This window comes from Neopelma chrysocephalum, unplaced genomic scaffold (genome assembly GCF_003984885.1).
Source record: "Neopelma chrysocephalum unplaced genomic scaffold, ASM398488v2 Primary Assembly neopelma1_23, whole genome shotgun sequence".
Classification (NCBI taxonomy): Eukaryota; Metazoa; Chordata; class Aves; order Passeriformes; family Pipridae; genus Neopelma; species Neopelma chrysocephalum.
In genome coordinates, this window is record NW_020897691.1 from 7,279,132 (window position 1) to 7,295,026 (window position 15,895).

General features: G+C 37.3%; 1 protein-coding gene across 3 annotated transcripts in view; it reads right to left on the minus strand.

Annotated features, from left to right (window-relative positions):
• The window catches only part of TTC13 (tetratricopeptide repeat domain 13), a 39,926-nt gene extending 24,086 nt beyond the window's left edge, over positions 1–15,840 (minus strand). Inside the window, exons 1-8 of one of the 3 annotated variants that reach the window (XM_027685753.1) lie at positions 15,642–15,840; positions 11,890–11,984; positions 8,997–9,072; positions 6,119–6,189; positions 3,768–3,833; positions 2,920–3,012; positions 2,124–2,240; positions 1,223–1,333 (exon numbers count right to left, since the gene is read on the minus strand). In XM_027685753.1, the coding sequence (XP_027541554.1) occupies positions 1,223–1,333; positions 2,124–2,240; positions 2,920–3,012; positions 3,768–3,833; positions 6,119–6,189; positions 8,997–9,072; positions 11,890–11,984; positions 15,642–15,840 (828 nt within the window). Of the gene's footprint in view, positions 1–1,222; positions 1,334–2,123; positions 2,241–2,919; positions 3,013–3,767; positions 3,834–6,118; positions 6,190–8,996; positions 9,073–11,889; positions 11,985–13,827; positions 13,955–15,641 lie in introns of those variants that run through there. The other 2 variants (XM_027685764.1, XM_027685773.1) reach the window with 2 other exon arrangements.
• Positions 15,841–15,895: the final 55 nt, after the last annotated feature.

Sequence of the window (15,895 nt, forward strand, 5' to 3'; positions counted from 1 at the left end):
ATGCAGAAACTTGTTGATATGCATATCAGAAAGAAGAAAACTTTGCTTCTATTTTGCAAATTGAGACAGTATTTTTTTTTCAGCTGTATTTTCACCATCACTTTCTGGGGTCTCTGTTGCCTACATCAAAAATCAGAAATTCAGACTGTTATTAGCAAGTAACTCATGTGACTGCAATAAAATACAGACAGTAAGTTCAATGACTGCCTGAACTTCTCACAGCATACACTGAGAGCATGGAAAAAACACCAGCTTGGGTACTAAAAAAACGAGGAAGTAGACTGCTAAAAAAAAGAGAAATACAAAGAGCAGTGAATGCCTATGAAAGATAGTGGGCTGAAACTCAGGAGTTCTGGGCTGTCCTCCAGGTTCTTTCAGGATTCCTTCATACAACTGTTAAAATTCCAAGCTATTAGCAGAGGTTTAAAAAAAAAGCTTCCATTGTTGGAATTCACTGTTGGAATTTAGGAACCACAGAGTTGCATCTTTACTTTTCAAACTGAGGATTTCAAACAACTCATCTAATTACTCTCCCCTCAGAAAAATGGCAGCAGTATCTGTAAATACTTTACAAGCAAGAAAAGGGTGCAATATTACTACATCTAAAACATAGAGAAGTTTTGAGTTTGGAGAAAAAGTAAAAAAAAAGTAAAAAAAGCATGGGAAGAACTTACTTCCCTGATGATTTTCAAAACTGAGTGAGCACCTCTGTTCCCTCAGTTTAGATACCAGCATTCCAGAAACAAGATATAACTGAAATAAACATGCATAAGTGCAGGCCTCTCTATCAGCAGTTTACTTGATTATGTTCTAGCTCATTCAAAGAGGAATTTAAAATTATTTTTCTCTTCATCCCTTTCTCCTTCCCAAAACCTAGAGAATCTCCATTTCGTTTTGAAATTTTGAACATAACCATACAAATATTAGCAGAGGTTCCAAATACAAACATCTTTCAAAGCACTCCATAAACATGTCAGTTATCACTGATTTACTAACGTCCAACTGGTCCAGTAAGACCAGCAGTATTTACATGTCATATGATGAAGTATTACAGTCAGCAATGGCACGTTTTCATTTTGGCTGCACTCTTTTGCCTTAAGAAGTCTTCCTTATGTGAGAGAAAATACATATATCAACACCTATAATATTTCTATTATTTTATGGAAGTAACTTCGAATAGAGGGTATTGTTCTATATGAACTATCAGTTAATACAGCTTTACCTTCAAAAGTCCTCTGTGAAAAAACGTTAAGCCTTTATAAAGCATAGCTATAGGCTGGTTTTTGTTCAGTTCCAACGAGTGCTGAAAATCATCATGGGCTGTTGCATAATCCTGTGATAAAGTAGATTTTAAATGACAGAGGAAATAAAGAGGAATACATGCTTTTATTTCCATAAAGTAAACTACGGAACTGTGTTTAATATATGAAGTCAGCCTCAGTGCTAAGCAGCAATGATTATCAACTCCTAATCAGAACACCAAAGAATAAGGAATACACTTGCAACTTTTACAGTAACCACTATATAGAACATAGTAAAATAAGTGAAAAAGACAGCTGGAAACACAGTGAAATCAGAAGAATAAAGTGGGAAAACAGCTATTTAATATTTACACAATCTTTGAAGACAAAGTTTTACACTAAAGTATTAAAAACAACACAAAAATTACACAGCAAAATAGGATGTTAGCATTTTTGTAGGGGTATTGTTTGTTTGTTGTGAGAAGTGGGTTTTTTTAAGTATACGGAGCACTTACTGCCTTGGTGATAAGTTTTTTCCTTTTTAGACTGGTGTTCATCAATACTAATTAAATGCAGCTGTAGGTTATAAATCAAGTCAAAATCTTTATCCATATAATACTCCTCAAACACACAAAAAAATCTGAAATGTGCATGCAAGGTATTTGCCCTCTGATTCTCTGCATTAAACAGATATGCAGATGAAATACTGAAAGAATAAAGTCAACTACAGGAGAATCAAGGCTTTTGGTGTTATATCGTTTTGGGTTTTTTTAACTAATTAGGAAAGAATGTACCAAAAGTAACAACTGGCACAAACAACAACAAAATAATCAACAACAGCCCTGCAACCAAACCCAAACAGAATCCCCAAAATCCACTAACCTCAGATATGAAGTAAAGGGTACCTCTGTGCCTGTAGAGCCGTGCTGATGGTTGTAGCTGAATAGCTTTGGTGAGATCAGATAACGCTTCACTGATTCGTCCTAGTGGGGACAATATCTAAGAGTATAAAACCACAACACAGTTTAGAGTAAACAGAGTGAACAGATTTGTTTTAGAAACATGAAGACTTTTCCATGTTCAGCTGTAAGAGTAACCATATTTGCTAAAATAGGCTGGAAAGTTCCACTATAAATTTCAGTACTTATCACTTTTATAATATATCAGTGTAAATGAACACCACCAATAACATTTGCAGAAACCTAGTATTCCGAATTAAAAACAAGTTGGCCAAAACAAAATACTCCATTTCAAGCTATTTCAACATACTCAAATGAAAATGTAATCAAAATACTCTCATAAAGCTAATTTTGAAAAAACCACTCCCCTCAATGGAAAATGCTCTCATTTCCAATTATTTGAATGCCTTTCACATTTTTAGATCAAGATTAACACTAAAAATATTAAAACTGTGAATATTATGGCAGCTATCATTATACAGTATGCTGGCTTTAACATTTATGCTTTTGATTTGTCTACAAAGCTGCATCTTGAAATCCATCTTCTGTAATTAATTTGGCAAAACAAAACTTGATATATATGTTTTAAAAAAAAGGAGGAATATTCACAGAAGAATCCAGCGAAGAGCTTTAGTCATTAAATCAGTGAAGAAATACTTGAAAATACTACATAACTGCAAATTCTCCAAAAATCTGAAAAGAGACAAAAAAATGCTCACTTCTGCTCGCTGTTCAAATACTTCAGGATGATCTGGTTCTAAACTAATCACCCTACTGAGCTCAAACAGAGCAAGTTCAGCATTTTTCATATCCTGAAAAGGAGAAAAATGAACAAGGTGAACAACTGAGCATACTTAGATAAACATACTCTCATGATGAAGGACAACTAGATTGGTTAAGTTTCTGAAACTGTATCAGTTTACATTAACATAAAGATGTAGTATTCTACAAATAGCTGAAAAATAACACCTATCTGCTACAAACAAGGAAAATAAACTTTGTTTGTACACATCTCCTTTGTGTTGTACCTCTAATAATTTATTAATATAACTGTGAATAAACATTAGATTTATGGCTCCATAAGTCCCTTTCTTGTCAGCAAAGCTGGCTCAAGCTCTCACATGAACTCAAACACATAGTTATACTCACACACCCACCAGTGTTTTTGTCAGCACTGTCTGTAACTTAATCTAAGTAGTACTAGTGGTTGATTCCACCAGCATCTTGCCCATCTAAATTTTTATATTTTCCTCAATAAATTGTAGGATGGAAGCAGTTACTTAATTAGAAAAAAAATCCAAAGTGGTTATACAGCAAGTTCTGTATCAGATTTCATTGATCTTTTTCTCCTTTTTCAGAAATTTTCCATGTGCTTAACATCATCTTTGTGTCTTGGAAGTGTCACTCACTAAAACTTTCATGAAGTGAAACTCTGTCAACATCATGGAAGTAGGACAGCAAGAAGACTTTGTGGGGTATTTATCAAGTTCTAATCAGTCTATCTACTTCTGTATAGTTTAGATTCAAATAATTCAGTCGGATACTAATTTAATTATTATCTACTTACATGTAGTCCTTTTTTTCCATATGCTATCCCTCGTCCATAAATTGCACTAACCAGCTCTGGTTCTTCCTGTTAAGATTTAAAACAAATAAAATATTCAGTTGTGGTGTGGGTTGTTTTGGTTTTGTTTGGGTTTTTTGTTGTTGTTGTTTGTTTGTTTGTTTGTGGTTTTTGTTTTTTTTTTTTTTTAAAGCTATCTTTCTTCAATACATATTTAATTCTAGCTGATCCAATGTAGTAAGCAATGATCACAGCTGCCAGGTAAAGAAATTGTCTGTATGACAGTCCATACTTTCATACGTTCACAATTTCAAATTCAATTTAATGGAATTCTTCTGGAGTATTTGTCTGGTAAAAAAGCAAAACAGAGTGCAGTTATAGTGTAGTGCCAGTGACCACCTACCAGAAGATATGTACATCAACTTCATTAGTTGTAACCTTACTGGTAATTACATAACTTGTCTAATGTCACTGAACTGATTACAACCATACCATTCAGCCATTCAAAGCTTATTTTGTATGTAATTTAAATTTGAGATTTAAAATTTGGACGCAGGATATTGTGACATCTTGATGAAATTTATATTCAGGCAGCAACTAAAACCAGACGTATTCTACCAAAATAGTTCTGCAAAATTCAAACCAACCTGACTTGAATTAGATTTAAGTTCATGACTTTCCTACTTGGGAACTTAAGGGTGATGCATCTTACATAGTGAATCTACTTCTTGTTCAATGCTATTTACTCCAACCACAGTTTCCTGTTCAAATTTCAAGAACTACACAGTAAAACTGTTTTCTTGACAGAACAAAGCCTATGCAGTCAGCTTCCCTGAAAACCAGTTGGGAATCACACCATCTTCACACCTGCAACCAACACAACTGTGCTACAAAAATTTGTAGCGCAGGCCTGGTCTTAACTGGGAAAACTGCCAAGAAACAAACTCTTTCCCAGGAAACAAGCTCTTCCATTGACGAAACAACACCATGGCACGCCAATGGTGGCAGCTTGCCAGAGGTGAGCTGATTTCAAGTCTACACTTGCCAACACCAACATCAGGTAACTTCCTACTTCTAACACTATGGCTAAGCAAAGCTGTTTTATTATTAAATATTCTAACACTCACTTTATATGTATTTAAAATTGCCTTATGGAAGACAGAGTGAACAATCATGACCACTTCACAGCTTTTCAGGCATACTATGAGCATGATATTAATTTAAACTGAGATGTGTGCATTGCAGAGGTACTCCATTAGATACACACTTCTCACAATATCTTGCTATAGTCACTGTATCTTGCTTATCTTTATATTAAGTTTTCTTCTGAATAAAGACAGGAAACAATATGTAAATCCAGTGATGTTGGAAGTAGGATTTCTCATTAGGGTAAAAAAAAAAACAACTCCTCACATTAAAAACAAATCAGAGATCACTGAACACCTACATCAAACAACGAAACAAAAAAAAACAAAAGCACACAAGAAGAAATATATTCTGGTCCTCAGATAAACTCCCAGGAATAAGTCCATTAAATTGCCACACTTCCACTCAATTTCAGTATGAGCCATATGACATCTTAGAAGAAACACATGCTATTATTTGCAGTATTGCTTTCAGCTTGCATTTGTGTACTTCACCCAGTTTAGATGAAAAAATAGGTCCATGCTTCCGGCAGTTTCAGGTTTTTAGTCGTAAAAATACAGTATATCAGCTTTAGTTGAAGCTTATAAACTGTTGGGGCTCGTTTTGTTTTAAAAGTGACGACCTCCTACTTAACTGCAGAAGATTTTTAATTCTTTATCTTGGAAAAAACCTTCTTCAAGATTTTATCAGGAAAAATCCCACAATGTTGAAGTATCAGTTATGTTTTATTTATATATTAAGCTAATCAAATGCTTATCACTGAAAAAGGATAAACCCATCATACAAAATCATTTATCATCATGAAAGCAATGCATTACTTGCCACACACACCGTCAGGGTTTTTTTCTGACAGATGTTACTGGCAACATGCTGTCACCCAAAAAAGTCCACATTAAAATACCTCAGCCTACAGGTTAAGAGGACAATCCAAGGAACCTGAGCTTTGAAGAGGGCAGGTTGCTAAAAACGCCTGACTTTTATTTCTAAGTGACATAAAAACTTTATTTCTACAGATTAGGAAAATACCAAATAACCAAGATACTGATCACTCAGTTCTAAGAGTATGCTTATGTTTGGATGGAAAAAAAATGAACAAATAGTAGAATAATTACTCTCATTTTAAAATCCTTAATTGAATATTTGTTTCAGTAAAAGCCCTATGTTGCAATGGATAAAGCTATTTTTAGGGGTCCAAACAGAAGACTTACCTGCAGCATTGTTGAAAAATGTTGTATAGCTTCATCATACAAGCCGTTGCCAATCAACACGTAAGCAATTGCTAACAAAACATTACAGAAGTAAATAAAACAGCAAATCTGTCTTTGTTTTTAATATATTTTACAATGGTTGTATTTAATATAAGTTCCTACATTGCACTGAAAATTAAAGTAGCCAGAAGATTCCTGAACTCCACCAAAACTATATGACTTCCCTTGACCATTACATAGTATTCATTATTTACTCAATTCACACTGTGCTCTTAAGAATTGTTTTGGGGTTTCGTGGCTTTTTTCTCATTTTTACAGGTTTTTCAGGAAACAGTCTGTGTTTGCTACCAAAGTCCTTAGGATCAGGAAAGGTACCATGATTCCAATTCAGTAGTCAATTCATGTTTTCTCAATTCAAAGTCAGCTTGGCTATCACTGATTAACTTTTTTTGGGATAATTCCATTAGAGAACTTCCCTTCTTCGTACACATTTTGCTAAACGTTATTAGCTCATAGTAAGTTTTTCCTTCATTTGAATTAACTAGAAATACCTCAACTAAACTGATTGCAATATTTTTAAAAATGAGACTGAAAAACTACAGAGTCTTTATCTATGTAATAATTACGGAAAGCTTTAAAGATCTTGCATATCCACCCACTTTGAAGTAGAAGCCAAGTGTTTGAAAAAGAAACAGACCACTGTTTTAGAAACATGTTCCTGTAATCTCCACGAGATACAAAAATACAGTCAAATCACAAGACTGGAAAGCTGCGGTTGTGCTTGCATGACTGAAGTTCAGTTCTGACAGCTGAATATCTCAAGATTGTTTCATTTTGCATGTTTTAATCTCTTCCAGTTCTTAACTCTGGACTAAGCTCTGTTTACACTGCCCACAAAATCCAAGTATCTTGAAGACCAGAGCTATGAAAGTTAACGAGAACTTTTCCCCAGGCAGTTTGTTCAAACAGCTGGCAGTGGAACTAAGAGCAAGGATTCACCTTTCTCGTTACTTAATAATGCGTTTTAGCAGTCATCCAAAGAATGGAAGAGGCACCTGTTAGCTTAATTATTTATTCAAACATGAGAAGAGACAAATAAGTCAGCTAGAATAAAGGTATTTTTAATAGGACACAGACACTTCTCTTTCATGCAGGTAGAGCCACATTGTTTTGGAAGTGTTGCTAAGAACTGTTCATTAAAGGAGGGAAAAAGTTAAAGGAAAGAAATAAGAAATGTATTTAATTCAGGGCTTGTCTCAATCTCAGAGCATTTCTACTATGCAGAAGGAAATATTTGTATGAAATATAAGCTCTTTCCTCGATACATAAAAAGCTTTACGTGGTACAAATACATAGCATTGCCAAAAAAGGGAAAAAAATTGGCAGAGTGAACAACAGGTTGAAGAGCTCTTGAAATTTCCTCATTTCATTCTCCTCCAAGACTATACAGTTATTAGTATCATCTTAGGGTTTCAATTCCAGAACACAGAAAAGCTGGCATGTAAAATAAAATTAACTCAAAAAAGTGGAAGAAGCAAGATAAAGAAGACTCATATTGTCACTCAATTGTCCTGCTCATAATTACTTAATTTTGTTTATCCAAGACACTCGGCAAAATGCAGGGGATCATACACTATGTAAAACTATGGCAAGTGGTTGACAGCTAGTAGCTGATACAGTATCAGCTTCTTTTTAAATTTTTTTTTTCCATCTTTAATTAAATATTACAAAAATGCAAGTAAGTACAGTATTATGAAAAATCACAGGGTTAAAAATGGTCCATTAGCCAAAGTATTTGGGTACCAACATTGCTTCAGAATGCCCCGTACATTTCCACTACTTTTCCTCAGAACAGTTAAAAGTAACATGCACAAAGAAGAAGGACCCAGGCTCCACTATGACATACTTGGAATAAAGTGGGTAGGTAGGTGCCAGCCTACATGCCAAACATGAGGACAGAGAGCTTCTGGCATAGTTTTCCAAGTCTACAGAACAGTTGCTAAAAGCATCAGATATTTTCAGCTGAACAGAAGTTTGGTATTCCTTGCAGGATTCTATGAACATAGTTAGGTACAAGAGGAATACGAAAAAAGATTAAGCCCTCAAATTTTTCTGGATAAATCTGTGAAGGCAGAAATTATGTTAGGCAAAAACTACTTAATTGTTTTTAGTTTATTAGACAGGAAAAAAGTCTCCCTTCACTCTTATATAAAAGATTGTCTGCTGCCTTCCTTGATATACATTCTCAACAATCTCTATGCTGTCTCACAATACCGCTGCTTCCTACACAGGACACCAGTTTGAAAAAGCAGTGCAAGTAACACCGTCCTTAAGTCCTTTGAGAAAAGTATTTCCTGTTGCTTTATTTGAAATGTCTTCTTTTTTTTTACACTGACTGTGCATTAAAAACAAACGTCAGGTAGCAGGCTAGGATGTAATTCAAAAAGCCTTCCTGCTGCCTATAAGTGTTGATAGGTAGAAGGTGTGGAGAGGGGAAGACAGATCCAAGATCTATGTTTGATAAAAAGCACATTGCATTGGTAAAATTTTCTGGATGTTTTAATAGTTTTAGTCATCAATAACAACAGTAAAAGGAAAGCAGGAAGTAGCTGAGCCTGTTTAAAAGGATTTATCAAAATGCTTTTTGAACATCTGCTTAAGAAGATGTGGTGAAAAATTCTATTGCACAAAGCAGGAAAGATTTTTAGCAAGATAAGTATTTTCTTTGTATGACCAGGGAAAACTCACTGTATTTTCAGACTTATTGGAACAGTTTAAAATTAATGCATCTATAAGGAATAATCAGTTTATTTTCAAAATGTTGTACTAATAATCAGCACATCATTCACTTGCACAAACCTTATATAAGGCATCTTACCCAATTCTTCATTTGTGTTGTCATTATCAGTAGCAAATGGAAATCGTTTTTGCTCTGCAAGCAACTTCGCTTGGCTCTGTAAAACATCATGTTTTTTAAGTGTTCAGCAAACAACAATAAAGAATTTAATAGAAAATCCATGTCTTAAATCCTTAAGTGAATGCCTTAAATAGCAAAGTTAAGACTGATGTGGTTGCATTAAGGTAACAATACAAATTCATTCCTAGTCTTCCATAGGGAGAGAAACTACTCTTCAGTCAGATGCTGCTGTTTTCCTCTCTAACATAAGGCTAACCAAACCTTTCAGATGAAAGAACATTGCCAGCATTTTACCAGTGGCTGATGTTTCTGTATTACATCTGCTTAACGTGAAGTTTTGGAAGTCTTTCTAAGACATATGCTATTTCATATGAAAGTTTATATTCTTTACCCCACTAATTATTCCTTTGTCTCCTCCAAAGGGAAGGATACTGCAGAATAGCAAAACACTGAAAATAAACACTGAAAAGAGTATCACTCCAACAACACAGAAAAGCGTAACTTCACAATGCCATACGAAAGAGCCTGTCCTTTTAACAATTACTTTCTATCAATTATAGACCTTGTTCAGCCAATTGTAGCCTCATCTAGGATGTCTGTTCCCTAAATAATGCACCTACAGAAACCAATACTGTTAAAGACAACCCCTCAGAAATATAGAATTACTCTACTCTGTTCATTGTCACAAGTATTTTCCATAGACAATTGTAAGCCTAAGAGAGCCGTTTATGTTAGAAAAAAAAAAATATTCATTTCATTAATACATCTTTCAAACTGTTTTAGGAAACAAGAAGGGGGAAAAAATAACTTCTCTCTCTGTTCAGTTCTCTTCTTTTGCTTCAACTAAACGGCTTCTCTACTGTCTCCTTTTCACGTTTTTTTTGCCTGTCCAATCAAAAGTAACCACGTTACTTGTGTCCACAAAACATATATTTCACTTATCTACAAGGTGCAAAAGTAACTGGTCAAATCCCATTTCACATTTTCTACCCCGTGCATCTAATAACGAGAAGAAAGTTTGGTCTGCTCTAAAAACTTGAGCATTTTGGAGGGTATGAATGATTAGCAAATGGATTTTACAAACTTTGTTTTTACTGCAATAAAAGATAATGTATGGGCTCTACATTACAACCATAACACTCTGCAAATTGTTACTCCACCTACTGCTGCACCGCTACAGTAACAGAATGGAAAAGTTCTTCTTCTAGAAAAAAGTAATTAAAAGGCAGCGCAAGAATAAGCAGGTATAACAAAAAGTAAAATAAATCTACATTGCAGTCCATAAACATTTACAAATCACACATACTTCAAAACACAACCTTTTTATATTATCAACAGCCTTTGGGTAATTTCCAGAAACCCTAATGCAGAAAGTGATTTTTAACACTTAATTCTGCAAAACATTATTGTTCTATAATTGTATTAACATTAGGAAAAAACCCCACAACAGTTTTACAAAAGTATAACCTCTTCCTTGGTGGATTAACAAAAAAGGTCTACACTTTGTCTGCAGACAAAGATATAGCATGATTCCACACTGGGTATTGGAAAATAAGCTACAAGTGGTAGAATGTGGAATTACCGTCATTTCCTATGGATTACAGGCGTGCATGTGACAGTAAGAGAAGTACCACTACCTTGCCTCTTTAGTCATTACAGAATAACAGAACAGTAGTTGGTTCTTGGGGTGGCAGAGAAAGAAATCCTTCTTCAACAAACTCTGAATTCAGGTACAGGTTAGACATTCTGCAACTTTACATGCAAAATCTGTGAGTCATGCTGCCTTCAAGAAACGGGAGAAGAATTTTCATCACATCACCAGACCCCAGTACAGTGAATTGTTGCCCTCTTTAAAATAACTTTTCTTTTTTGTAACAGGGAAACATCTTACAAACTAATATATATTTCACTGCCTTAGAAAGAATTGCTGGTGCTGTTGGACTAGACTAGACAGAAGATCTGGCCAATATCTGATGAAGTAATATCTAAGGAGAATATTCAAATTAAATAATTGGCTTGGTGGATTTGCTGTAGAGTAGTTTTATTTCCAAATGCCACCTTTGGAGAAGTTGTTTCCAATTATAATTTTGTTTCCATGTTCCTCTATAGCCAATAATTCCTACAAATTTGCCAAGGCTTCTTTATATATTCATATGGGAATTATTTCAAGATTTTCAATACCTCTGACTACACTGGACTGAGGAAGTAACATCAAACCTGTGTTCTGATGTAGACTGAAGATTATATTTGTTCAAGATCAAAAGGCTAACAGCAGTGTTGCAAGAAAACTCAAATTACAAGATAATCCTCTTGAAGTCTCTCTACCAAGAAATGCTCTTCTTCTGCTAGAATATTCCCCACATGCCATGTCTGCATTACATTTAGAAAAATATGTCCTGAAGCCTCTAACTCTCATCTTTGCACAATGCTATTTCTGTAGTGATTGCAAGTCATTATTCCTGCAATTATACACATTTTGTGGTAAAACTCAGGAAGTTAATCCAGGTAAAAAATAATGCACCTTCCCCTATTTCAGGCATAGCCCCTGCACCCCTAAAAGCAAAAAATTAATCAGTTGACTAATTGAGGCGAAGGTTAGCTTTCAGTGAAAACATCAGCCTCAATTAGTCAACAGCCCTACAGACTCGAGATGGAGCACTACAAAGTAATACCTTTATGAGCAACATGAGTTCATTCATACTTAAGTCTTTTGGGCACCTACACCTACTGATTAATAGATTCTATTTGTAGTTACTTCCCTGAACTTCATTCTAACTGGTTAAGGAGCAAAAGTGATTTGCAACTTCAACAATCTATTAAAATTGTTCTGTACGTTATATTCTTGATAGCATACCAGAATTTTCTCTGTGTTCAGAGAAAGCATAGATTCACAAGACGATGACCCTCCTATGTCACAATCCGACTCATGGAAGTGCAAAAATGATGAATCTGGGGAAAAAGAGAGAAAATACCTTTAGGAATACCTTACATGTATGTATGTTCTATTATCACATCTCACATCTCCTCATGTTCAGCTTCCCCACTGGGCACTCCACTGGGCAAAATTTTCATGAAGTGGTTTCTGCTCACAGCACTACATCCACACATCCAGGGAAGCAATAGTTTACATGACTGCTTTAATATAGTTAGTTTTCTGTCTACTTGTGCTTCTGTTTTTGGCTAAAAATAAATGAAAAAGAAAAGGTGCTAAAAAAGGGGGTGGAGGTAAAAAAAGGAGGATGCTGGAAGCAAATAACAAAACTTTGGGGTTAGACGTCCTCTTTTAGCATGATTCCATTCTCTGGCCCCAGAAATAATAAATAAAATTATCATTCCAATCCCAGAGAGGAAATAAATGGAATGGACCGTACAGAGGCAGGGAAAGAGCTGCTGTTGGAGATTCAGGAAACATTGATATAAAGACTAAAAAGTAGCCTGAATAGTAAACCGTAATTGACTGACCATATACAAAGGTCCCCACAGGTACGCTAATATGAAGGGCATTACAAAAAGGGTAGTATTGATTCAAACCTATAAAAAGTGAAACTCAGCTTGTTGAGAAAAAGTTTAAGACACCAAATAAACAATAATAAAAATCAACAATCCCCCAGATTGATATACTACAGAAGTCACTACTTCCTCTATATGGCGCTTTAATTGCAGAATTGGTACCTCTAAATCTTCAGGTCCTAAAGCTTCTATTATCTTGAAATATTTCAAGAGTAAACAAGAAAAAGCAGATATACAGTGTTATCTCTTTGAATTCATGCCACAAATACCAAATTTTATCATCTCCCCTAATGTTTGTAAATATAAGTTTGAAGCTTAGTTTGAAAGGTTGGGGGGCAGTGTGCTCTTAGACTTCTTAAGGACTGCAGTTAGTTAATTCCCTATTTCTCACAATCACAGAGCTAAAAGAGAGAAAGAAACAGTCTCCTTACAAAGAGAAGTCAAAATAGCATCTAAAATCATTTCCTGTAAATAGGAACTTGGAGCTATGTTGAGCCATAAATGATAAGCAGTAGAAGTTTTACAACAGCAGTAAGAGTGCTTAAAAGCAGAAGGTCAAAGTATAAAGTCAGAAAGTCCTGTGAGAACAGTGGCTCACTACCCATAGTTTCCAAAAAGATAGCAGGAGGTTTCAACACTGCCCTTTGTTCTTCACGTTGGCCAAACCCTCCTGTGCTATGGCAGCGTTATTAACATGTTAGTTTTTCCGTGTTGGTGCTTGTAAATCAGTGACAGTTAAGAGTTTTGGCTGCAGACTCACAGAGTAATTTTCACTTTAGAAACCAAAACAAACAGGTACAGGTATGGCCTACCTCCACAACAGGGTTCTGCACAAAAGCAAAAATTCAGTGATGGAATTTTTTAATAAGGTGGCAGGGAATAAGAACAGCCTACCTGTTACAAGCTATAGTGCGGAAAGGACTCCTAATATCTTGCAGTTTTGGGGGCAACAAACTGCTTTACTCACAGGGAAGAATGGATCTGCCTTTGTCTGCAAGTCAGATACAATCAAAACTGTACCACACTAACAACTTCATGAAAAACAAGAAACACCAACCACAGAAATTACCCTGGACCTCAAGTACTTGAGACAAAAAGAATCTCAGCTTCTGTGAAAGTTGTACTGAAACAAAAGATCAAGAGCTAAAAGGAATTTTATAACAAGCAATTTATTTAGTCATGCTATTTAAATAGCAAGAAGTGAATTGGTATACAGCTATTTCAAGATAATTACATTGTTTTGTAATTAAGGGCTATCTTATTATCAGTGCATGCAAAGTACCTGAGGTACCTGATGATTTCAGCAGAATTCCTGGTATCAATCCCAGTTACACTGGTCTCTTTAAAAACAACATTCACCATTAAATCAAAATCTAATCTTCCATGTACACCTCTGAAGGAGTATCGTGAGTCAATCGTTCACGTCAAGTCTACTAACAGATGTAATCAAGTGCTTTGCCATTTATTAACTTGTATGGTGTACAGATTTTGATCTCAGCACTGGGTGAAAGTCTTCTTGGCTTTATGCTTAAACTTGAATAAAGTGTAGCAATGGTTATCTGAGATAACTTTCACAATCTGATTTAGTGTTTACACTCTGTGGCTCTCAGCCACTGCAGCCACCCACACCCCCCAAAAAAACAGTGATAAAAACTATATAGTGTGAAGACAAAAGTATGCACACAGAGGGCAGGGGGGGAAGGAAAAAGCACAGATGCAGCAAACACATAACAAGGTATTTCTGCAAAATCTGTAATTCAAGTGGATTACACTAGTTGTATATTAGTTCTTAGGGACCATAGGAACTGTTGATGTGAGCACAGGCTTTATGAAATAAAGAGGGGAAAATCATAAAACTGTGCTGACAGCTAAGAAGTCATGACACATTACTGATAATTCTCCTATATACCTTTTTCTTCATCTGTACTATGTGTACATTGTGATTCAGACTGGCATTTTTGTACGGTCCATTCACACCATCCTCACAATCAATGATCACAAGAGATTAAGCCACATGCTTCTGATGCAAAAGATACTGAACACATAAAAATAGTTTTAACTGTGCCTGTATTACAAGCCATCAATTAACTTGAAAAAGACTAGAAGACCTGCTACCCAAACTTCTCATAAAGAGAAGCACCCAGTTCACCAGCAAAATACGTGTAACTGTGGCTGAAAATAAATCAAGCCACATCCAACTCACAGAACCACAGAATTCTTAGGGTTGGAAGGGACCTCTGGGAATCATTTAGTCCAACTCCCCTGCCAAGACAGGGTCACCTAGAGCAGGTGACACAGGAACAAGTCCAGGTGGGCTTTGAATGTCTCCAGACAGGGAGAACCCATGACCTCTCTGGGCAGCCTGTTCCAGTGCTCTGCCACCCTCAACAAAAAGTTCTTCCTCATGTTGAGGTGGAACTTCTGCTTGTTTTAGTTTATGGCCGTTCCTTCTCGTCCTGCTGCTGGGCACTGCTGAAAAGAGCCTGGCACCATCCTCTTGGCACCTGCCTTTGAGATATTTAAATCCATTAATGAGATCTCCTCTCAGTCTTCTCTTCTCTAGACTAAACAGGCCCAGCTTCCTCAGTGTCTCCTCATAAGAGAGATGCTCCAGGCCCCTAATCATCTCTGTTGGCCTCCACTGGACCCTCTCCTTGTCTTTCTTGTACTAAGAAACTCAGTGAGCACAAGGTGCTGGCATGTCCCCACGCTCCTGAGTGCAGGGATTAAAAAGGAGTCAGAGTCCAGCTGCCAGGCTCGGGAAGTGAGTGGGGCAGCAGGAATCCTCCAGTGTGGTACCACATGCCGTACGGTTTCTCCGTCCAAGGGGTGAGAGCCTCCCCTGTGTCCGGTGCCGCAGCCCCCGCTCCGCGCTGCTCGGGGGTGCCGCTCGCACGGGAGATGCTCCGGGATGAGTCAGCTCAGCGGCACCGGCGCGCACAGCCGAGGGGCCGCCGGAACCCCGCACCGCCCCGGGTCGCCCACCACCACCACCACCACCACCCTACCGCCTCCCGCCGCCAGCGGCCCCGTCTAGCGGCCCCGTCATCGCCGACCCGGCGCTGCGGGCGGTCACCGCGGCTACGCCCGACTCACCGCACTCGGCCGAGTACTGCTCCGCCCACTCCCCCGCGGGGCCGTGGCGCTGGCGGTGCCGCTCCTGCTGGAGCAGGGACAGCGCTGGGTAGCGCTCGGTGAGGGCGAGAGCGGCCCGGACTAGCAGAGCCAGCAGGGCCAGCGACACCCACAGAACCCGTGCCACCCCGCCGGCAGGTGCCATCTTCACAGTGCTCATGCGCGCTGCCACCGCCGGGGACACGGGGCGCCCTCACCGCCGCTCCCGCGGGGCC